General features: G+C 37.8%; 2 protein-coding genes across 5 annotated transcripts; one reads left to right on the top strand and one right to left on the bottom strand.

Moving 5' to 3' along the window:
* The first annotated feature begins 3,064 nt into the window (after window positions 1-3,064).
* On the top strand, window positions 3,065-7,129 carry LOC101156919 (UDP-N-acetylglucosamine/UDP-glucose/GDP-mannose transporter). The gene is made up of 13 exons (XM_004079000.4): window positions 3,065-3,262; window positions 4,912-4,945; window positions 5,035-5,121; window positions 5,206-5,273; window positions 5,353-5,424; window positions 6,006-6,074; window positions 6,152-6,254; window positions 6,327-6,419; window positions 6,490-6,557; window positions 6,632-6,710; window positions 6,782-6,864; window positions 6,944-6,996; window positions 7,073-7,129. The coding sequence occupies exons 1-13, from the start codon at window positions 3,081-3,083 to the stop codon at window positions 7,081-7,083; spliced, it is 1,002 nt and encodes a 333-aa protein (XP_004079048.1). The 5' UTR covers window positions 3,065-3,080; the 3' UTR covers window positions 7,084-7,129.
* Window positions 7,130-7,741: 612 nt separating this feature from the next.
* mier1 (MIER1 transcriptional regulator) lies at window positions 7,742-16,422 on the bottom strand. 4 transcript variants are annotated; one of them, XM_011486499.3, is made up of 13 exons: window positions 16,361-16,422; window positions 15,237-15,261; window positions 14,827-14,975; window positions 13,845-14,039; window positions 12,656-12,788; window positions 12,505-12,569; window positions 12,313-12,385; window positions 12,058-12,209; window positions 11,890-11,971; window positions 11,038-11,132; window positions 10,773-10,900; window positions 10,498-10,625; window positions 7,742-8,995 (listed from the first exon to the last, which is right to left on the bottom strand). In XM_011486499.3, exons 1-13 carry the CDS (start codon window positions 16,367-16,369, stop codon window positions 8,694-8,696), a joined length of 1,536 nt encoding a protein of 511 aa, XP_011484801.1. In that variant the 5' UTR covers window positions 16,370-16,422; the 3' UTR covers window positions 7,742-8,693. The 4 variants fall into 4 exon arrangements, with proteins under 4 accessions (XP_011484801.1, XP_011484800.1, XP_011484802.1 ...); XM_011486498.3 differs by having other exon boundaries at window positions 15,228-15,261; window positions 16,361-16,399; XM_011486500.3 differs by having other exon boundaries at window positions 10,773-10,819; window positions 15,228-15,261; window positions 16,361-16,398.
* Between the last annotated feature and the right edge of the window lie 2,634 nt (window positions 16,423-19,056).

The following is a 19,056-nucleotide window of genomic DNA, read 5'->3' as shown; positions in this document are numbered from 1 at the left end:
TATATACATATATATATATATATAATGTATATATAAATAAAAATAATTTAAGGAAAATGTGTTGATTACTTAGTTTGACAAGTGACAAATAAAATTTAAGTGCAATATTGGGCTTTAATCTTCAAAGCTCTATTTTAACTCATTTGTTTTACGTCTTTTTGAGAAACTGTATATTTTAAAGAAAATACTTGTGTCAGCATTTCTTTACATTTTCAATACAGCAAGCTGATTTCTGTTAGAGCTGAACTTTAAGACAATACCCTGTCCTCTGTAGGGTTATGTTATGCTATCACAGTGCTGCGTTTACCTGCACGTGGGATGTTCCCATGGTCAAACAGATGTTAATCCCTCAGATTAATGTTCTTGTCACTGCAATAGATGTGCAGCTGACAATTGCAATTTAAAAAAGCTAATTTAGGTCACTAGGTTTGTCTAATACAGTGAATGATCTGAGCTGCTTGCTGTCTTATTTGATGGAGCAGGTGATGTTGACAACTCATTCCAAATAAAACCTAAATGAGCTCCAGATTCTACTTTACAGTTTGAGTTTATCAGCAGTTTGAGTCCATCAAGCTGAGGACGGCATGAACTGCTTTCTGTCTGGATTTGAGGGAGAAATCCAGTAACGTGGAGTAGTCACAACACTCAGGCAGGCCAGTCCCAACAGCCAAGTTAGAATTTCTGCAGATTCAAAATCATGTCTTGAAAGTCTCTCATTAGATCCACATAAAGAACTGTTACTTCTATGTTTGCTTTTGTGATCAGCAATACTGTAAAAACACTGCAACATAGATCCATGGATGTCTGCAAGGATCATCAGTTTGTGGTGCAATGTTATGTGAAGTCCTCATCTTAAAGGCAGAAATGTTTAAAACCAAGGAAATTATGGACATTATCTAATTAGTAATGTACTTAAGTCCATTTTTCAAAGCATTTCTATTAAATTGAGTTCCTTTACAAACTGTTACCTTTCTGTGAAAATTAAAACATACCAAGTAAATCTTTGAAAATTTTCTCTACTTTAAATATGAACCTCACTGTGCAACTTTTACAATTATTAAGGAAATATGTGATCAAGAGTTCATTTATTTATTAACATAATACATTTTATTTGGATGCTTTAAATGGCACACATAGACGCTTGACTACACGTAAATGCAGTTGTGTGCTTTGATCAACACTTATCGTACATTAAATGTTGAAAATATATTTTTGAAAGAAAATCGATTTGTATTTATAAACGTTTAAGGCATAAAAAGTTGATAAAGGGTTTTTTTTCTCCCAAACCTCCAAATTCATAGCTTCAAGATAGAAAACAGAAGCTTATATTATTAGTTATTTTCCATTATGTATTGTAATGAATTAAAAACACATTTTAATAGAGCAGTTCTTACAATTGGGGAATGTGTGGTTCTGTATTTACGTTTTAAATGGTGTGTGGCAGCCCTACCCAGCTGTCCTATAGGGAAGGAGTACAGTTGACTACATGATTATTTTTGAAAAATGATCAATTCCTTCAATTTTTGTGAATTTTATGCAATTATGTTTTTCTTTAAATTCAGATTGTCCTCGTCTGACCAGCAGAAGGAACTCCTGGAGTGTCGTTTTCTACTTTTACTCCCTGGCGCAAAAAAGTCTACAAATCCCATTTGTGTGTGTGTGCTTATGGACATTCTTTATTTTTCTAATGTGTCATCGCTTTTTCCCTCATTGCTCTTGTTTTTTTTTTGGCAAGCCCAGATTTAGCCAGCTCCTCTATGGGGTGCAGGTAGAATGTTAGGGGGGCAAGTCTGGGTGTGTTAAGAGTTTGGGGTGTCCTATCCCTCAAAGTCCCTAAAAGGCTTAGAAAACTATTTAATATGACATAAGGTTTATACTGAATGCTCTTCCTGAAACCACCCTCTCCTTTTACCGGGCTTGGGACAGGCACAAGCAGGACACTGATTTGTGCAGTTATCTTTTTTTATATCTATATTACTTGTCCATTTGTCTCTGCGTCCATCTTTAATTTTTTTTTTGTCCTTTTAATTTTATTTGTACTTTTTGTTGGTGTTTTCTTGTGTTTATTCTGTGGGTTTTATTTCTTGCAGGTCTTTTCAATTCTGTCTTCACAGTTTACTTCTCTGTCATCACTCTCCATTGTCATGCCCTTCCTTCTGTTATTTTTTCCCTTTGTCCAAATATTTGGTATAATCAGTGTGATCTCTGCCCTTATTTCTAATATGTCTTTTCCTCCTCGTGTGTTTTCTCTGACTATAACCTATTTGATTCTTAACTCCCTTTAGAAAACTGTGCTAAACGACTAAATGTTAATTCTGTATTTTGCAAATGGACTGTTATATTTTTGTTAAAGCAATTTAAAATGGTCTTTCGGCTGAACAAGTCCATGTCCAGATTTTGAAATAAAGTTCAGAGTTCTCAACTGTTGACTGAGATAGATAGATAGATAGATAGATAGATAGATAGATAGATAGATAGATAGAATTTATTCCAGACTCGTGGTCCAATCAGTAAAAAGGAGTACACAGACCCACTACATTTAAAAATACAGTGTCAAGAATACACAAGGTGAGGTACAGTGTATAATTAATAACATAAATTAATTAAAAAGGATAAGAATAAATAAGATAAAAAAGGTTACATATACATAACACCATAAAACCTTGATTACAATGTCAAAAAAACAGTCCCTCCAGTGTTTCCATAAATTTGACTGGAAGCGTATGGCACTAAATCTAATGTTACTTATAGCCAAGATGAGAGTATTCTCTAAAGCGTTTAATCTGCAGATAAATTTGAACATAAGCGAGCGCATGCAAGCCCAGAGTGTTCATTCGAGAAACGAAAAGCTCACTAGAACTCGTCCTCCTTGGCTTATTTAAAAGCACTCTAACAGCATCATTGTTACGCCAACTGCAGCTTTCTCATACTGGCACTAGAGTTGTTTGAACTTCTGTCCTTTTACCTAAAGATAAAGAAAGATGACTTGGTTGTGTTAGGGATGTTATTTCTCATTTCCGCTTTTTTGCGTTTCGGTTACGACAGAGTTTGCGCATGCGCAGAAAGGAGATTCACATACGATGGCTGAGCGCCACAGACGTCGAGTTTTGGCCGCCGACAGAAGCCCGTCAGAGGAGACAGCCAATGTTCAGAGGGGAGCAACAGCCGACACGGTTCTCGTGAAGCTGTTAGCCGCTGCTTTTTACGGAGTCAGCTCGTTTCTCATCGTTGTCGTCAACAAAAGTGTTCTTACTAATTACAGGTAAAAGGTACAAAGTTCTAGCCGGAGCACGCGCGCGCGCACTCAACTGGCGTGTGATCCCCTTTATTTATGATAGGGTAGTAGCAGTGCATTGCGCATGTGCTGTGTTTTTTTATTAGGATACAAGAACTGTTTCTATTTAACCGCTCAACAATGTTTACATTGACAAAAATATATATTTTCAGTGGAGAGAAAATATTTCAAATTCTGCAAGTTGTCCTACTTTAAAAAAGAGGTCTGAAATGTTAATCATAGATACACTTCAAATATGAAAAGTTTATCTCAATACTTCGTATGGAACCCTGGCTGTCAATGACAAGAGGTCAAAGGTTGCAGGTCTCCACACTCTTATTGTTGTCCATTTTCAGCATGCAAATCTGCATGCATCAGTTTAATTCTGGGCTGCTTCTACCACTGTCAAGATCATTTGTACCCCACTAGGTGAGATCTCGCATGGAGCTCCAGGTGGAGGGAGGTAGTCAGTGATCCAGGGTTTCTTCCAGTTTTAAGAACTGCTCCAATAGTAAAGTGGAGCTGCTTTCATCAAGCTGCATACTTATTGTAGATTGGTTTGTCCCAGTGTTGTTCAGGTGTCAGTTACCCCCTAGAAAGCTCTTTGCTCTTGACCATGGTGGCGATGTTGCAGCCTGCCAGTTTCAGGGTGTGGACAGGTGCCTTTTATTTAGATAATGAGGTCACACAGGTGCCATCGATACAGATAATGAGTGGAGGATAGAAAAAGTTCCTAATAAGGAATTAACAGGTCTGTGAGGAACAGAAATCTGGCTTGATTCTTATTTTCTGCACCATTATACAAAGAAACTCTTTAAAAATTCGCTAATGTATCATCCTGGAGTTTTTTTTAACAATTTGTCTCTCACAGTTGAAGTGTATCTATGATGAACATTCCAGAGCTCAATCATCTTTATATTGTTACTTCTAACTATAACAAGTATTCCTTTAAAAATTTTCCTTTAATTTCCTTTAAATAGTTGCAGATACTGCTTCTACCTGGTATTTTTGCTCCTTTTATATTAAGCCTTATTATTATTCATTAAATAACTGCTGTTAAGACTAAGGTTTTTCCAGTAATTTATATATTAGTAATAATTTGAACATTTTCTTTACTACAAATATTTAGTGTACCTGTAAGTAGAATGTTTAACCCTATTTTTTGGGTGGAAACTATGCACTTTCAAACCCTGCATTCATCAAGAAAAGTACTGTAGCAACCAAGAAGGATCCACAGCACGAAAAGTCAACTCTATAGAAAAATATGATCCTAGCCATTGACATCTAGACTTTGCCAGTTATGATTTTCAGCGCTTGGATTATAATCTGACCAAAAAAAGAGACTGAGAAGACCAGGACACCCTTTACTCTGAATTTGGGTTCAATCCTGACTCCAGCATCTGAGTATTATCGAGCATCATTGCTACTGTCCATGATGAAGCAGCAAATATTTGTCATTTTCCAACGCCTGAGAGTGGTAAAAAAGTTCCCATCGCTGCCTTGTGGCACTATGATAGAAATAATCTGTTTTAATTTTTATCGTTTGTTATTTTGAGTTGCTTTTGGTGGCTCCGTTGGTGATCTTTACTAGATTTCAGAGTTTTCCTTCTGTTGTAAACTCTGTCTTCCTTCTCCAGATTTCCATCATCAACATGCGTTGGAATTGGCCAGGTGAGCAAAGGTGGACGCCTGCATGACGTCTTGTTCTGTTGGTAACAGAGCCTGAAATAGTGACTTGGTCTCCTGAAATGCACCTGCAGATGCTGGCCACGATAGTGGTCCTGAGGATGGGGAAGATGCTGGGCATCATCTCATTTCCAGACATGGATCTAAGTATACCTCGCAAGGTTTGGAGAAGACAACTTTTGGTAAAACTGCAGAAGTTTCTACAGCAGCTTTCGAATAATTTAGGCCGTCTCTTGTCCCTCTAGATGTTCCCTCTACCTCTGTTGTATGTTGGGAATCAAATATCGGGACTCTTTGGAACACAGCGACTCAAGTGAGTCTTTGAGTTCTTCTAACAATAATATAAACTGCATTATCCTTTTCAAGAATCTCAAAGAGTTTTCCCATCTCAGCTTACCCATGTTTACAGTCCTGAGGAGGTTCAGTATTTTTCTCACCATGGTGTTTGAAAGTGTTCTTCTGAAGTAAGTGTAAAGGCAGATTCCCACAGGTCCATCTGCGGTGCGTCTCTGTTGGGTTGACACAAAAAAAATGGAGCGTTCATTAATCAAGTGTGATGTTTACATCACCTCTGTCATGTCTGGGTCTGACATCCATCCCTCTGCAACGCAAGGCAATTTCCAATTCATCGACACGTCTATTTAGCGGCAGAAAGCCGGACAAATGGGAAAAAGATCTGGATTTCAAAATAAAAGCTTCTACTGTACTTTCGAGAAAAAAAATTTATACAATTTTATTGTATGTTTAAGGTGACGTTCCCACACCGGCGTCCATTTTCAGCATAGACAATGAAAGTTTAATTTTGGACTTCATTTGTGACACAAAACATGCATTTTGCGAGTCGGTGAGGAAGAGGATGGCATTGGGCGCGAATGCTAGGGTTTTGGATGAACTACTCGATGCAGGGGTTGCGGGACAAACCACTCCTCTGAAATCCGGGGGGGGGGGGGGCACCGCAGACGGACCAGCATCGATCCGGCATAACCAGTCACCCAGAATTTCTGCCTGCAAAGGGAATATTTCCTTGAACTTCTGTCCTTTACAGAAAGACTTTCTCTGCAACTGTGAAGATGACTGTGTTCACCATGATCATTGGAGCTTTGATTGCTGCCAGGTGAGACTTGGTACAATCGCTGACTTCCAGTCTGGACTCCCAACTCTCACTCCCTGGCATGTTTTCTGTGTTTGTAGTGCTGACTTAGCGTTTGATCTCGAAGGATACACATTTATTATGCTGAACAATATTCTCACAGCAGCCAGTGGGGCTTACATGAAGCAAAAACTAGATTCCAAGGTAGGTGGGAGCTGCAGGTCATTCTCTGTTGGGGAGGACTTCCAGGCTGATGTGCTGCTGTTCCTCCTGCAGGAGCTAGGAAAGTACGGCCTTCTGTATTACAATGCTTTGATCATGATTTTTCCAACCTTGGCCTACGCCTACTCTTCAGGGGATTTGCAGATGGTAAGACGCTCGACTGAGACGCATGTTCTTCTTGTGTCTTTGAGCTGGAGTTGATGTGTTTTTGGAACAGGGTCTGGACTACAGCGGCTGGTCTGATCTCCTGTTCGTTGTGCAGTTTGTTCTCTCCTGTGTCATGGGGTAAGGCAACACGTCCGGCGCACTAATTCCAGGATACTTGTCTGCTTCTAAGTCTGCACCCACGTGTCCCACAGCTTCATTTTAATGTACTCCATACTGCTGTGCACGCAATGCAACTCAGCCCTCACTACCTCCATCATAGGCTGCATCAAGGTAGCTCATCTCAGGTTAGCAGTGCTGGCTGAGGTGTTGCGATACTTCTGAAAACGTTTCCTCCTCCCTAGAACATCCTGGTCACATACATCGGGATGGTGTTCGGCGGCGACTATATATTCACTTGGACAAACTTCATAGGTTTGAACATCAGGTATGAAGGGCTGACCTGTTCAGATGACATCAAATGTTTGGCTTTTTCATGAAAGCTGTATTACTTTCACTGCTTACAGCATCGCTGGGAGTTTGGTGTACTCCTACATCACCTTCACACAGGAGCAAAAAAGTAAGGAAAGCTCAAATGAATGCTGTTACTGAAAGACTTTGACTCTAAATAGATTGTTTTTGGTCATGTTTAACAGAAAAGGAGTAAAGCAGAGGCTGAAGGCAGGCGCTGCTCACATGATGGGGAGAACACTCAACACAATGTTTTTCAGACGTTTATTCCCAAACATCCACTGCAGCTAAGCAGTTTTCAGCATTTATTTTACTCTGTAAACATTATTTTTTATCTTTTAATTAAAGACAATGTTTCATAAATCACTTTGTTGTTACTTCTTAAAAGTCTCTAGCATGGAAGTCAACGTGCATAACTGGATTACATTTAGTTTGCTTGGCTGCCACAATTTGAACTTCAGAAATCCGATGTTTTCATTCAGACGTGTAGCTTCATCCAGTGCTGTTTATTCCATTAAATCAATTTCAAATACATCTTTTTATTTTATTTCCAAAGTAATTTTTTTTCTGAAAATATTTAAACATGAACTAAAATACAGACATGAGACATGTGCACTACTGGAATATCTGTAACACAAAGAAAAAAAGCCTTTTTTTTAAAAGACTGACTTACTTTAATTTCTGTGTAGAAGCATTTTGTAGCATTTTCACCCAATCCAGATCTGATTAGCTGTTTAATCCCTTCTGGATTTTTAAAACAATCTTCAGTGTTTTTTCCATTGAAGGTTAAGCTAAATGAATTACGTTGTGAATTAGCAACATTTGGGATGAAGAGGTTAAAGGCAGCATTTTTGCTAAAAAGCAGATTTAATCAAAGCTCAGCACATAGGCTGTAAGAGGAATGACTAATTTTTATTACATCCAACTTAAATGAGACAAAAGCAAAGTAAAAACGAAAAAAAAGAGCTCAGGAAATAAGGAAGACTAAGAGACGGATGAATACAACTGCAAAAAAAACAGAAAAGTACCAACTGCTGAAGATGTGTACAAAGTTTACAAAAATCCCAAACATTCTGTAGTAAAAACAAAAGTTAAGCAAAGCACTAAGAAAGTTCCAAAAATACAAAGATCTAAACGGCGACTCATAATACAAGACATCACAGATGTCAGCTGCTTTACACAAAAACCTGCGGGGGGCGCAACTGCCCGGCTTACTCATCATCAACAACAAACAGCTGTGACAGAAAAGGGAAGAGTGAGAAGGCATGTCCGCTGGGGTTGCTCTTTATCGGTAAAAACGAGAAACATGCTGTCAAAGTGCAACTACATCTGCCGGTGAAGTCACCAGCTCAGGGTTTTTGCCAATTTAGCATTGTTTTTTTTGTTTTTTGGCATCTCACACGCAAGCTTCATAGCATGTCCAACTTTAATAATTCATGACAATAAAACAATGGCTTGAACAAAGACCCATTATTAGATTTTATTTGGTTAAAAAATATAAATATCTTGTGTAAAAAAATATCACAGGTGATCTATTTTACAAATAGAAAAGCAAAATTCTTGGCAAAATGTTATCAGTCTCTAAAAGAATGGAACAGATGGATAGAAGATGTCTATTAGTCCATGATTTCTCTGTGGTAGTTCAGGAGTGGGGGGCAATTCAATCCAGCCGTGTACTCCACTCTTCTCTTAGAGATCTTCCAACTGCTTGTTCTCATCAGACGCTCCGCTCCGTCTTCCTGTTTCCCCGGTAAAAGACGCCGGAATGAGTTTGTTCCGGTTCTCCTCAGCCAACAGATGAACATGTCATTTCTCGTGTGCTCTGGATGGTTCCACTTCGCTTTGGCTCAGGGGCTCGGCCTCTGTCCGGCACTTCTTGGCCGGCCTTTCGTGTGCGACCTCTGCCGCGTGTTCTGCTACCGAGTCCACGGAACCGTTTCTGTCGTGATTGGGAGCGCTTGGCTTGCTGCAGCCGTTGGAGTCGTTGTCTGGAACTGGGGGAGGAGCTTCCCTCTCTGGTTGAGAGGGACCATTGGACCGGACGCCCTCAGGTTTGACTGGGTTGACCGGAACCAACTGAGAAGAATCTATTGGGTGGTTTGTAACACCTGTCAAGACAAAAAAAAAAAGACAAAAAAAAGCGTTTTTACAGGGAAGAACAAAAACTACAAACAATTCCTCTGACTTTATTTCCACTGGCTTTACTTCAAATAAAAAGATATGGCGCCATTTTTGCAGCGATTTTTATTTTTATTTTTAAGTCTTTATTGATGAACAGAATATTTAACTGTGTATTCTCGGAACTTCTTGCAAACTATGAAGAAAATAATATTTTTTGGGCCATTTGTCCCCTTCATTTAACAGAAAGAGCCTCCCAAAGCCTCCATAAATAGTTATTAAACCCCAGTTGATGTAAAGAGGAGCTCGTCTTTTCTTTAATCGCCTGAGGAGACATGATGTCATCATGGGGAAAAAGCAAAAAAAATATTTATTTAGATTTCTGCGATGCATAAAACAAAACAATGTTTCTAGGACATCAATAAAAACTAGAGGTGAAATTCCTTATAAAAGAAGTTTTAAAGATGACTACACGAGAAAATGCAAGTAGAAAAATGACTGATTTTATAAGCTCAATGCCTATTGGTCATTCAGAATAGCTAAAGACTTTATCAGATAATGTTATTTTCAGTGTCTTGTATGGGGCATGATATTCATTTACTGTGGGGAAGAAAACTCTATAAAAGAATAAATAGATGGAAAAATCGCAGCAGATTGGTTAAGTGAATTCTATTGTTGTAATGATATTGTTTTCACGCATTATTTGGTCACTTTAGAGTACAGAACTGAACCTTATTGTTAAGAAAAAGTGGAAAAAAGTTGTTTTTGCAGCTTTGGATGGAACTAAGCTGTGATACAGAAATGTAATATTATCTCTCTGATGAAAATTGTGGTTTAGGTGTTTTTCAAATGCTTTTATGGCATTTTTCAGTTGATGATGAGGGACAAATAACCGAAACTAAGCCTATAATTGTATTTCTGAGTATATTTTTAATTCAAATCCTTGTGAATCAGGAGTAGACAAAAATAATGCAGTTTGGAAAAAGCCTGTAGGTGTGATGTAGAAGCTACAATGGGCGGGGCCACGTGCTCCCTGCTCCGCTCCATTCTGATGCGTCCACATGTGGACGACTAGATCCATGTACGTCTGCCTCAAAACTCTACGGCTGGATAGCTCTGATATTGCTCGCCACCGGTAATGTTAGGCTGGGGGTGTGAAGAGAGCATGTAAACAGAGCTTTTAGTTATGGGTGACTGGAAGGGGGGGGCGGGGTTGGTCCGCACCAATTTCTGATGAACTCCTACAGAAACTATGTCCTACAATAACTAGGAGAGTTTTGGCTAAAAACTGCACAATCAGAACTAAAAGACCACTGACATTGCTTTTACAATACATCAACAGATGATCGGAGTGGGACTTTAGAACAAATAAACTGACCTAAATTAGACTGGGGCTTTTATTTTTGTAAAACGATTGTTTTATTTAGGAGATTTTTTTGCTTTTCACTCTGAAAATTCCCATCTTTAGAAGAAAGTTGCAGTGTTGGCTCACCGTTCTGACTGCTGCCATCCTCCTTCTCGGAGTGGCTGGTGCTGCTGCTAGAAGTGGTGGGAGGAGGCGACGCCGCCCTGCTGGACGTCGCGCTCTCTGTCTCATCCAGTAATCGATCCATGTAGTCTCTGTAGAAAAGAAGGAGAAAAAAAACCTCGTTCATCCAGGCTTTTTAAAAACTTTTAAACTTGATTTAAAAAAAATAAAAACATAAATCTAAACCGATGATAAACTTGCATTTCTTCATTTTTTTGAATGCTCTCTCAAAAACTTACGTGACACCGGGGTGAAGGTTATATTTCCGCTTTCCCAGTCTGGTTTGCTGTGCAAAGAAATCATAACGCTCAGACTTCTTCCACATGTAATAAAAGGCCACACATTCTCCTACAGACCTAGTTCTCACCTGAAAGATTTAATTCAGCAGACATAAAAGGATCATTAATATCAGCATCATTTGAACAGGAAAACAGTTCTTATTTGCTTATTCTAAAGCCAAACACTTATGTAGCAAACACTGTATGTGGTTGAATTGAGTCGTACCTTGTTGGCCTGTATTAAATGAAAGTCTTTTCCATAAGCTTTAAGTCCTTGTTCAAAGTTTCTACATTCTTCTTCTGTCCACACAGATATCTCCTCTGTTGAAAAGAACGGTTCACGTCAAAACAAAACACAGCCAGCATTTCCTCCATGAACGATGACTTTGAAAAGTTTACTGCAAGAAACTCCAATTTGAAAAAGCAGGAAGTGATGCAGAGTTTCTCATATTGCCGTTCATGAAATCATCTTAAAAGTCCCGCTCCGATGAAAAGGGTGTCTTTTTAAACATGTTCTTGTGGCATTTTTCTCATAATGGAGGCCATATATAAAGAAAATGAAGATTTAATTTGCATTTCTGAGTATTTCTTTATTCCAATTGTTGTGAATCAGGAGCAGATGAAAAATGTTGTGATGGCGACGAAAATGTGCTGGACGGCCACAAGCTCCCTGCCCCGGTCTGCAACGGGGGAGGGGAAGGGGGGCGGGGTTTGCTGAAAGCAGCATTATCATAATTAAAAGACCACTGGGGATGCTGTTAAAATAGATCATTGGAGTGGGACTTTAATTCCACTGATGTATAAAATACACCATTTAGAGATTTTTGTAGATAAATATCTCAGGGATCAACGTTTCCAGCCATCTTCCAGAAGAAAACAGAAGCAGCTTTCAGAAACCTTTTGAACCATAGCCGTTTATCGTATCACTGTTTATCATAAATATAGATGTTTAAGGCTTCAAATGGAGAAGGCTTCCTGACTGTATGTGTGCAGGTCTGAAGCAAATATTAGCAGCTGCAGCTGAATAAGAAAAACACTAAGTATAAATGTGGAAGAATTCAAGAACAGATGTGTTTACCTCTGGCTGCTTTGACGTTAAACCTCAGCCTTCTCAGAGCTTCCTCTGTGTCAAAGCCGCATTTCACCAGTTCATACAAGGCCTACGGCAGAACAACGACAAACCGTAAGAAAAGTCAAGTAAAAAGCATCGTCCAGCTGTTTTATTTACAGGAAGCATCCAACTCACCTGTTCATTGTCTTTGATATGGGATCCCTCAGGGATTGCATCCACCCCCTTTTCCTCCCCCGTCCGCCGTGATGCTTCTGTTAAAAACTCCACCACTTTGCCCTCAGAGAGACGTTCAGGGTTCCACAACAACTGGTCGTCATTTTCATAAACTATCAGATCAGAAAAAGGAAGGAAAAAAAAATTATAAATTTGAGACATTTACTTTTTTAACTGAAGCTGTTTTGGAGACGAATCAGAGAGAAATTCTCATACCTTTCTCATTGTTTTTATATTTACACAACCCAGCAGGCGTCTCTGCCTGGTACATGGAACCCACCATGATTTCCTGAGAAAAGAGAAGAAATAGTAACATAAATAAACATTGAGAGCGGGCCACATTCGTCATTCTGTGGGCTTTTAGTTCAGCCACCATTTGAACATTTCTTAGTTGACGTTTTTACATGCCTTTTTCCAGTCTTCAGATGGAACGTAGTCCTCATCTTCATCAGACTCCTCCTCAGCATCATTACCTGAAGAACAAGTCAGTGTTCAGTTACAGGGCAAAGGAGGTTTCAGCAACAGGAAGCAGAAGAGAAGGATTTCAGAAAACACGTACTTTCAAAGTACTTGAGTTTCTGGGAGCGAATCAGCTCTGCTGTGCCGAGTGACCTGACTGAGCGCGTGCGAACTTCAGAAGTGGTCTGGGCGTCACTCCCCTGTCCCGACGAGGTCTTAAAGTCCTCAACACCCTGAAAACAAAAGGAGAAATTTACAACAAAGTATTGAAATGAAAGGCAAACCTGGACCAACTCAACCCATTAGTGATTTCCTAAGACAAAGGAAACCAGACACAAGCTGCAGGACTGAGGAGCTGCTGGAACAAAGAAACAGTCTGCAGCCATTAATCTATAGATCTATTACGGAAAAGCAATGCGCTGTTTTCCATGACACGGGCACAGAGGCAGGACGCACAGGCCATGATGGTGAACATGTGGTACATGTGAGGGTGGAGGCTCTTTTACAGAGAGGGCTTAGAGAGGAAGAAGAGTGTAAAAGTAATGGAGGAGAAGAGCAACACTAAAGACCTGTCAGAAGTAAAACATGCTTTCTGTGTTTTGGCCGTCTAAAATACGAAGTAAATCATTCATAACTTGTTTTTCTGCACACTGGCACATTTTTGCATTTTACACAAACCTTAAAGGTATCTTAAAATATTCTGTAAGTTTCCTTAGAAGTTTTAACAAGCAAGTGGCGAGCCTTTTGACACCGAGGTTCCATGGGTATGAGCCCCGGGACAGTTTACGGCTTATAACTGTCAAAAACGGGAGGTAGTTGCTCCACTTTCTCTCAGATGTTCTGGTCTGATCAGATAAGGCCTCTCTGAGTGATTTGTATACTTCCTTCAATAGATCACAGTTTCTTATGACAGTGGTCACTTGTTCATCACGAGTGTTACCCTAGAATATAATCATAGGCAGTATAACCCCTCACTACACACTTTATACACTTTACTAAGACAGACATAATTATTCATTTAACATTTTTCTCTTTTAAACTCTCAAAGTTTAAACTTTCAAAGAAAAATAAGTCCAGTATTTTGGAATGAAAGAGATCTGCTCGCGATCAAAATTGTAAATTTGGCAAACTGAACAGATTATAGAGCCACGGCACAGAAGATATTGATTGGCAAAGGCCTACAGCCAATCAGGACGCAGGACACAACCTGCTGTTAAAAAAAATTAAAAAACATACTAAATTGCATTGAAAAAAATCCGCAAACCAGTGAGACCACAGCTAAAAACTACCTCAGTTCTTTTCAGCTCCCCAGTGCTTCTGCTGCTTTCATCGTTATCAAGATCCTCCTCTTCGTCCTCTTCCTCGTCGTCCTCATCCTCAGGTTCTTCCTCCTCCTCTTCCTCCTCCTCCTCTTCCTCCTCTGCTGGTGATCTACCCCCATAGCCATAAAGGCTCAGCAGCTCATGTATGGGCATCTCACCTTCCTATTAAAAATAAAGCTGAGTTTAGTTCACTTCCTATTATTACTGATTCACAGTAAGACATTGAATGGTGATGAAAGTTGCCCTCTGACACAATGTGAATCTATTAAATCCTCAGTTTATAGAAAAAAACAAGTTTGTTGTTTGTCTATCTTTCTTTAGGAGAGATTGAACTTTTTCAATTTTAAAATTAGCCTAAAGGTTGTGACCAGGAGGAAAAACGTTATTGGTGTGATAAAGACGTCCAGTTTCAAGGTTAAATCAATATTCAAATGCTGTCAGAGGCCCTGTGGCGCGATTTGGGCATCGGGCGCGGCACGTCGGTCCGGCAGCAGCGCCATTTGAGTGTTGCGTCCAGAGTTCAAATCTCTGAACTTTGACAAAGTGGGGTCTTCCATGCATCGTAAATGAGATGCACACAGACACCGCTCCCTGTAGCAATCAGGCCAAAAACATTTGGTGGTAGCTCCTCCCACAAGCCACGCTTCCAAACATAGGCGGCCGACGCAAATCGTGTTTGGAGTTAACGCAGCATTACAATGATGGGAAATGAAAATGTGTTCGTTTATGTAAAAATATATCAGATCCATGAATAATATATCATTCCCATTATTAGTTACAAGTTAAAAGTAACTATTTCAATTAAAAATATCACACTAGATTAAAGACAAATTTTAAAAATCAGGTTAAAAACACACAAACAAACAGGGTTTTCATAACTATAATAAATACCACCAGAAATATAACATTACATTTAGCAAAAGGTCTTACAATTTAAAATAAAACAAACCCGTGCAAGGTCTTCAATCTCATTAACATTGGTGTCGTCTGTCGCCTCCAGCCTTTCTTCCTCCTCCAGTGTGCGTTCATCATCAAAGTCATGCACCAGCATCTCAGCGGTGGGGTCAAAATCATGGTCATCAGAACCTGCTGAACCTCCTTGGAAAGTGCAAGTAAAAAAAGGAAACAAAGGAGCATTTTTGAACCAAAAAGTCATTTATCAATATATAATACCAATTTTAGAAATTTGACATAACAAAATATTGTGTAACCCTAAATATTAACAAAACAGCCCAGAATGTATGTATGCCTTAGAGACCATTAAAATAAGAACAAAGATGGGGAAACCAGCTTTTACTTTTTATTTTTTTAAACAAATTCCTCTACAAATTATGTGTAAGCATTTAGTACCATGTGTACCTGGGCTCGAGTTCCCCAGCGAAGGCTAGAGAGAAAAAAAGGAAGAAAAGTTAGTCAAATAAAAAAGTTCAATACAGATGAAACCATTACAGAACACATCCAGGCATCATAACACAAAGATGTACTGAATGAGACAATACAAGACAGAAATACACACAACATGAATAAAAAAATACATGACAACAAAACAAGAGCCAAACATGTAACAAGTGGGAATAAAAAACAAAAAATTAGGAGGATTATTTGCTTTAGGTAAAATTTTCTTCAACATTTATGTTGACGTTTTAGGATTGTGTTTGTACATTACCGAAATAAATCTCTCTCTCTCTCTCTCTCAAAATCTTAAAAACCAAAAAATCTCAAATGTAAGTATTAAAGGTTAAAAAAAAAACAGGCATAAAATGAATAATTCATGGGATGTGAAACTGAAACCGTTCGCTGCTGAACAGCTTTACATAATCAGGTTCGTGTGGCGGGGTTTTGTTTAATATAAGTGGCATAAGAAAATATAAATGTACAATTAAATTCCTACAACACCTCAGAAACAACAAAAAAGAAAAAAACGATAAATTTCACGTCTTTTTCCGACAAAATATGATAAATAAGTAAATATAAATTTATAATAAATTCCAAAATTTAAAAATGCATCATCTTTAACTATAAGGAATATTCTAGAAATAAGCGCTGACAAACTTTATTCATACTAATTGAAATTACAATTTTTGCAAGCTAAATAATCTTTACTCGTTTTTTTGCTAAAGCATTCCTAATTTAAGCTCGCTATTTATAGATTTCAGGTGAAAAAGAAAAGAAAACGCGTAAATTACAGTTATTTAAAAAAACTTTTAGAATTATGTTTATGAAAAAACGAAATCCTTTGTTGATAATTTATTTTTAAACAAAAACCGCGGAACATAGTCGCTAACGCCGCAGCTAACGTTAGCTAAGCTCAAAGTTTACCAAACATGTCTGGATCCAAAAAATGGCGCCCGTCCAGCGAGACAAAACGCTGACGTTCCGTGTCGTGTTCAAAAGCTACAGCAGGGGAGTGTGAGTAAATCTGGCTGAACCAGCCGCCCACAAGAAGAAAATAATTTTAGTGAAAATGTATAAGACTTTCTTACCTCCGCCATGTTTGTAATCCTGCAGGGTCACGTCAGGGGTCAGCTTCAGCACCCGGATGTGAAGCTCCGCCTACCTGCGGTATCAACAGTCATAAAGCAATGCGGCTCAAATGAAGCGGATTACTTCCTATTCCTATTTTTATTCAATTACAAAAGCACATCATATTATTTGGAGTAGTTTCTGGTGATGATCTATTTGATTTGACATTCAATACTTTATTAATATCTGGGAAATTTTTCATTCATAAGAGCAGATTTTCAAAAACCAAACCCATTACTCAATAAATTTCAAAAAGAGATCAGTTTATATTTTAAATCTCTGAACATAATAAATAACAAAAAACGCAATACAATTATCTTTCATTGAAGATCACATGTTGTATGACAATCCCTAGTATTGTAAACTACAATTTTAATGTTATATTTTTATTTTATATTGTTTTTATTAAAATAATTTTATGTGTAATTTATTCTTTTTTATTTCTTTCATCTGTATCTATGTGTATATGTTTGTTTGAAGTTCAATAAAAATTATATGAAAAAAGTTTTACCGGATTACTTCCTGAAATAAATAAATGAAGAAAAATTAAAACCCCAATAAATCAATCAATACATATAAAATGATGATAATAATAAACAATAATGACAAAATGTGATTTTGAGTTTTATATTTAAATATATAAAATCAAAAGTTTAGACTCAAGCACAGCAATAGAAACATGGCCAACACTAGAGTTTTACATTAGTTAATACCAGAATGTTTAAGTTGTTGTGAAATTGTTTTAATGGCTATTGGTTTCCTTTATTATGCATTTGATACAAAGTCAAGTTGGTAACCTTATGAATCAAACTTGATTCAGTCTTTTGTATTTTGTGTGTGTAAACACACAGGTCATTCCAGAATTGGAGGACGTTTTACATCCCTGCCATCAAATTTTAAATGCACCCCAATCAAAATCCCCAAATCTTGCATTTGCACGTACATTTAATTTTCCTGAAACCAAATCTACAAAAACTAAGGGGGAAAAAATGCTTGAAAGTAGTTTTTTAAAATACCAAAACATATTTTTGCTGTCTCTTGCAACTGTGAAAAACATTTGTCTTAATAAACAAAATATCATTTTCAATAATTTAATTCCAAATGAAACATGTCTCTCACAACATGCACACATTCCTGTTACTATAACTTCTGTTTTTATCATGATAGAAAAAGAATCCAACAGAAAATGACATGATATTCTGGACTTGGCATTGCTTTTCCAAAAGAGTGGCTGAAGCTAAGGAATCTCCTCTCTCTTGTTTGTGATATTTTTACATCATGGTTAGCCTAGATTAAAATTCCTACTCTAACCAAAGCAACCATGTCAAACATTCAATCAGAATAAGACAACTGTTTATTTATTTATCTATTTTACTTATTTACATAAGTACATTTGTCTTCTTGGTCATTAGTAACAGCTATCTGAACAAGTAGTTCCTACTTCTTAGAGAACACCAACGTTAATACAGATTTACAACCCTGTTACCTGCAAGATTGGTACCAGGGTTGCACTGAGTTTGTAAACACCAAATACATAATGCAATAAAAATTGATCTCTTAGCTGAGATAATCACGCCTTTGATGGTTTATTACATGTAGTGTATTACATATTATTGATAACTATGTAGCAGAAAATCATAAAAGTAAGTGTTTATTTGTACATTTTGAAGCCCACATTTCCTCCAATTCTGGAATGATCCACGAAGAAAATCAAATAAACACTTAAAGTTCAATTTTAAGTAACTAGTGTTTTCATGCCATGCTCAAAGAGACAGAGAACTATTGTAATATCTCTTGATCACATATTTCACTATTTTTATGATTCACTGTTTTATATTTCAGTATTTTAATTTTTTGCCAATGTTTGGTTTTAATTATTTTATTCTCCCAGTTTTTAATGTTTTTGCTGTCTCAGGGTTGTAATGTTTTATTGTTCTAATGTTTTGATGCGTCTGTAAGTTGGAAACTGACGGTTTTTAATCTTAATGGGGAGTATGCTGCTTAAATAAAAGTTAAGTAATAATAATTCAATACACTTAGAAATTATATAATTTCTCTTTCTTTTGTTCCTGCTCTGTACCAATCTATTGATCTTTAAATTTCCTCTGCATAGTTTACCCTTTTTTCATGATATAAATTAGATAAGTGTCTCCATAAAAGTGTTTAATTTCTTGGAATAATTGTTCATGATGGCCACAAAACATCCCACTTTGTTGCTATGTGGACAGCAATAACCTCCGTTTGCTGGGAGGTGTATATCTCAAGCGATCCATTAAGCATCTCTTCCTTCAGTCGATGTCAATAAAAACTCTGCAGTTATGACATAAAAGACCACTTCTCTCAGAAACAACACAGATAACCAACAGGTTTCATCGCAACAGGGATTCCCACGCATGTCCGAAATGAACAAAGTGACATCCGTCGTTAAAAGCAGACGATGACTGTCTGAGATAACACCATGCATTTACAGAGGAATCAGTGCATATAAGGGCTGATCAGGACTGATGGTTTTTTGGACTGCAAACATGAGATCCAGAGTCTTACTCATCCTGCTGCTCTGTCTGTTGTGTGCTGCACACACTCAGACACAAGACAACACGAACACACTGCGGCTGTGCGGGCGAGCGTTTCTGAGGGCGTTGGTGTACACCTGCGG

Source organism: Oryzias latipes, chromosome 17 (assembly GCF_002234675.1).
Source record: "Oryzias latipes chromosome 17, ASM223467v1".
NCBI lineage: Eukaryota > Metazoa > Chordata > Actinopteri > Beloniformes > Adrianichthyidae > Oryzias > Oryzias latipes.
The sequence above is the reverse complement of the archived record's forward strand: the minus strand, read 5'-3'. Positions and strand labels throughout refer to the sequence as shown.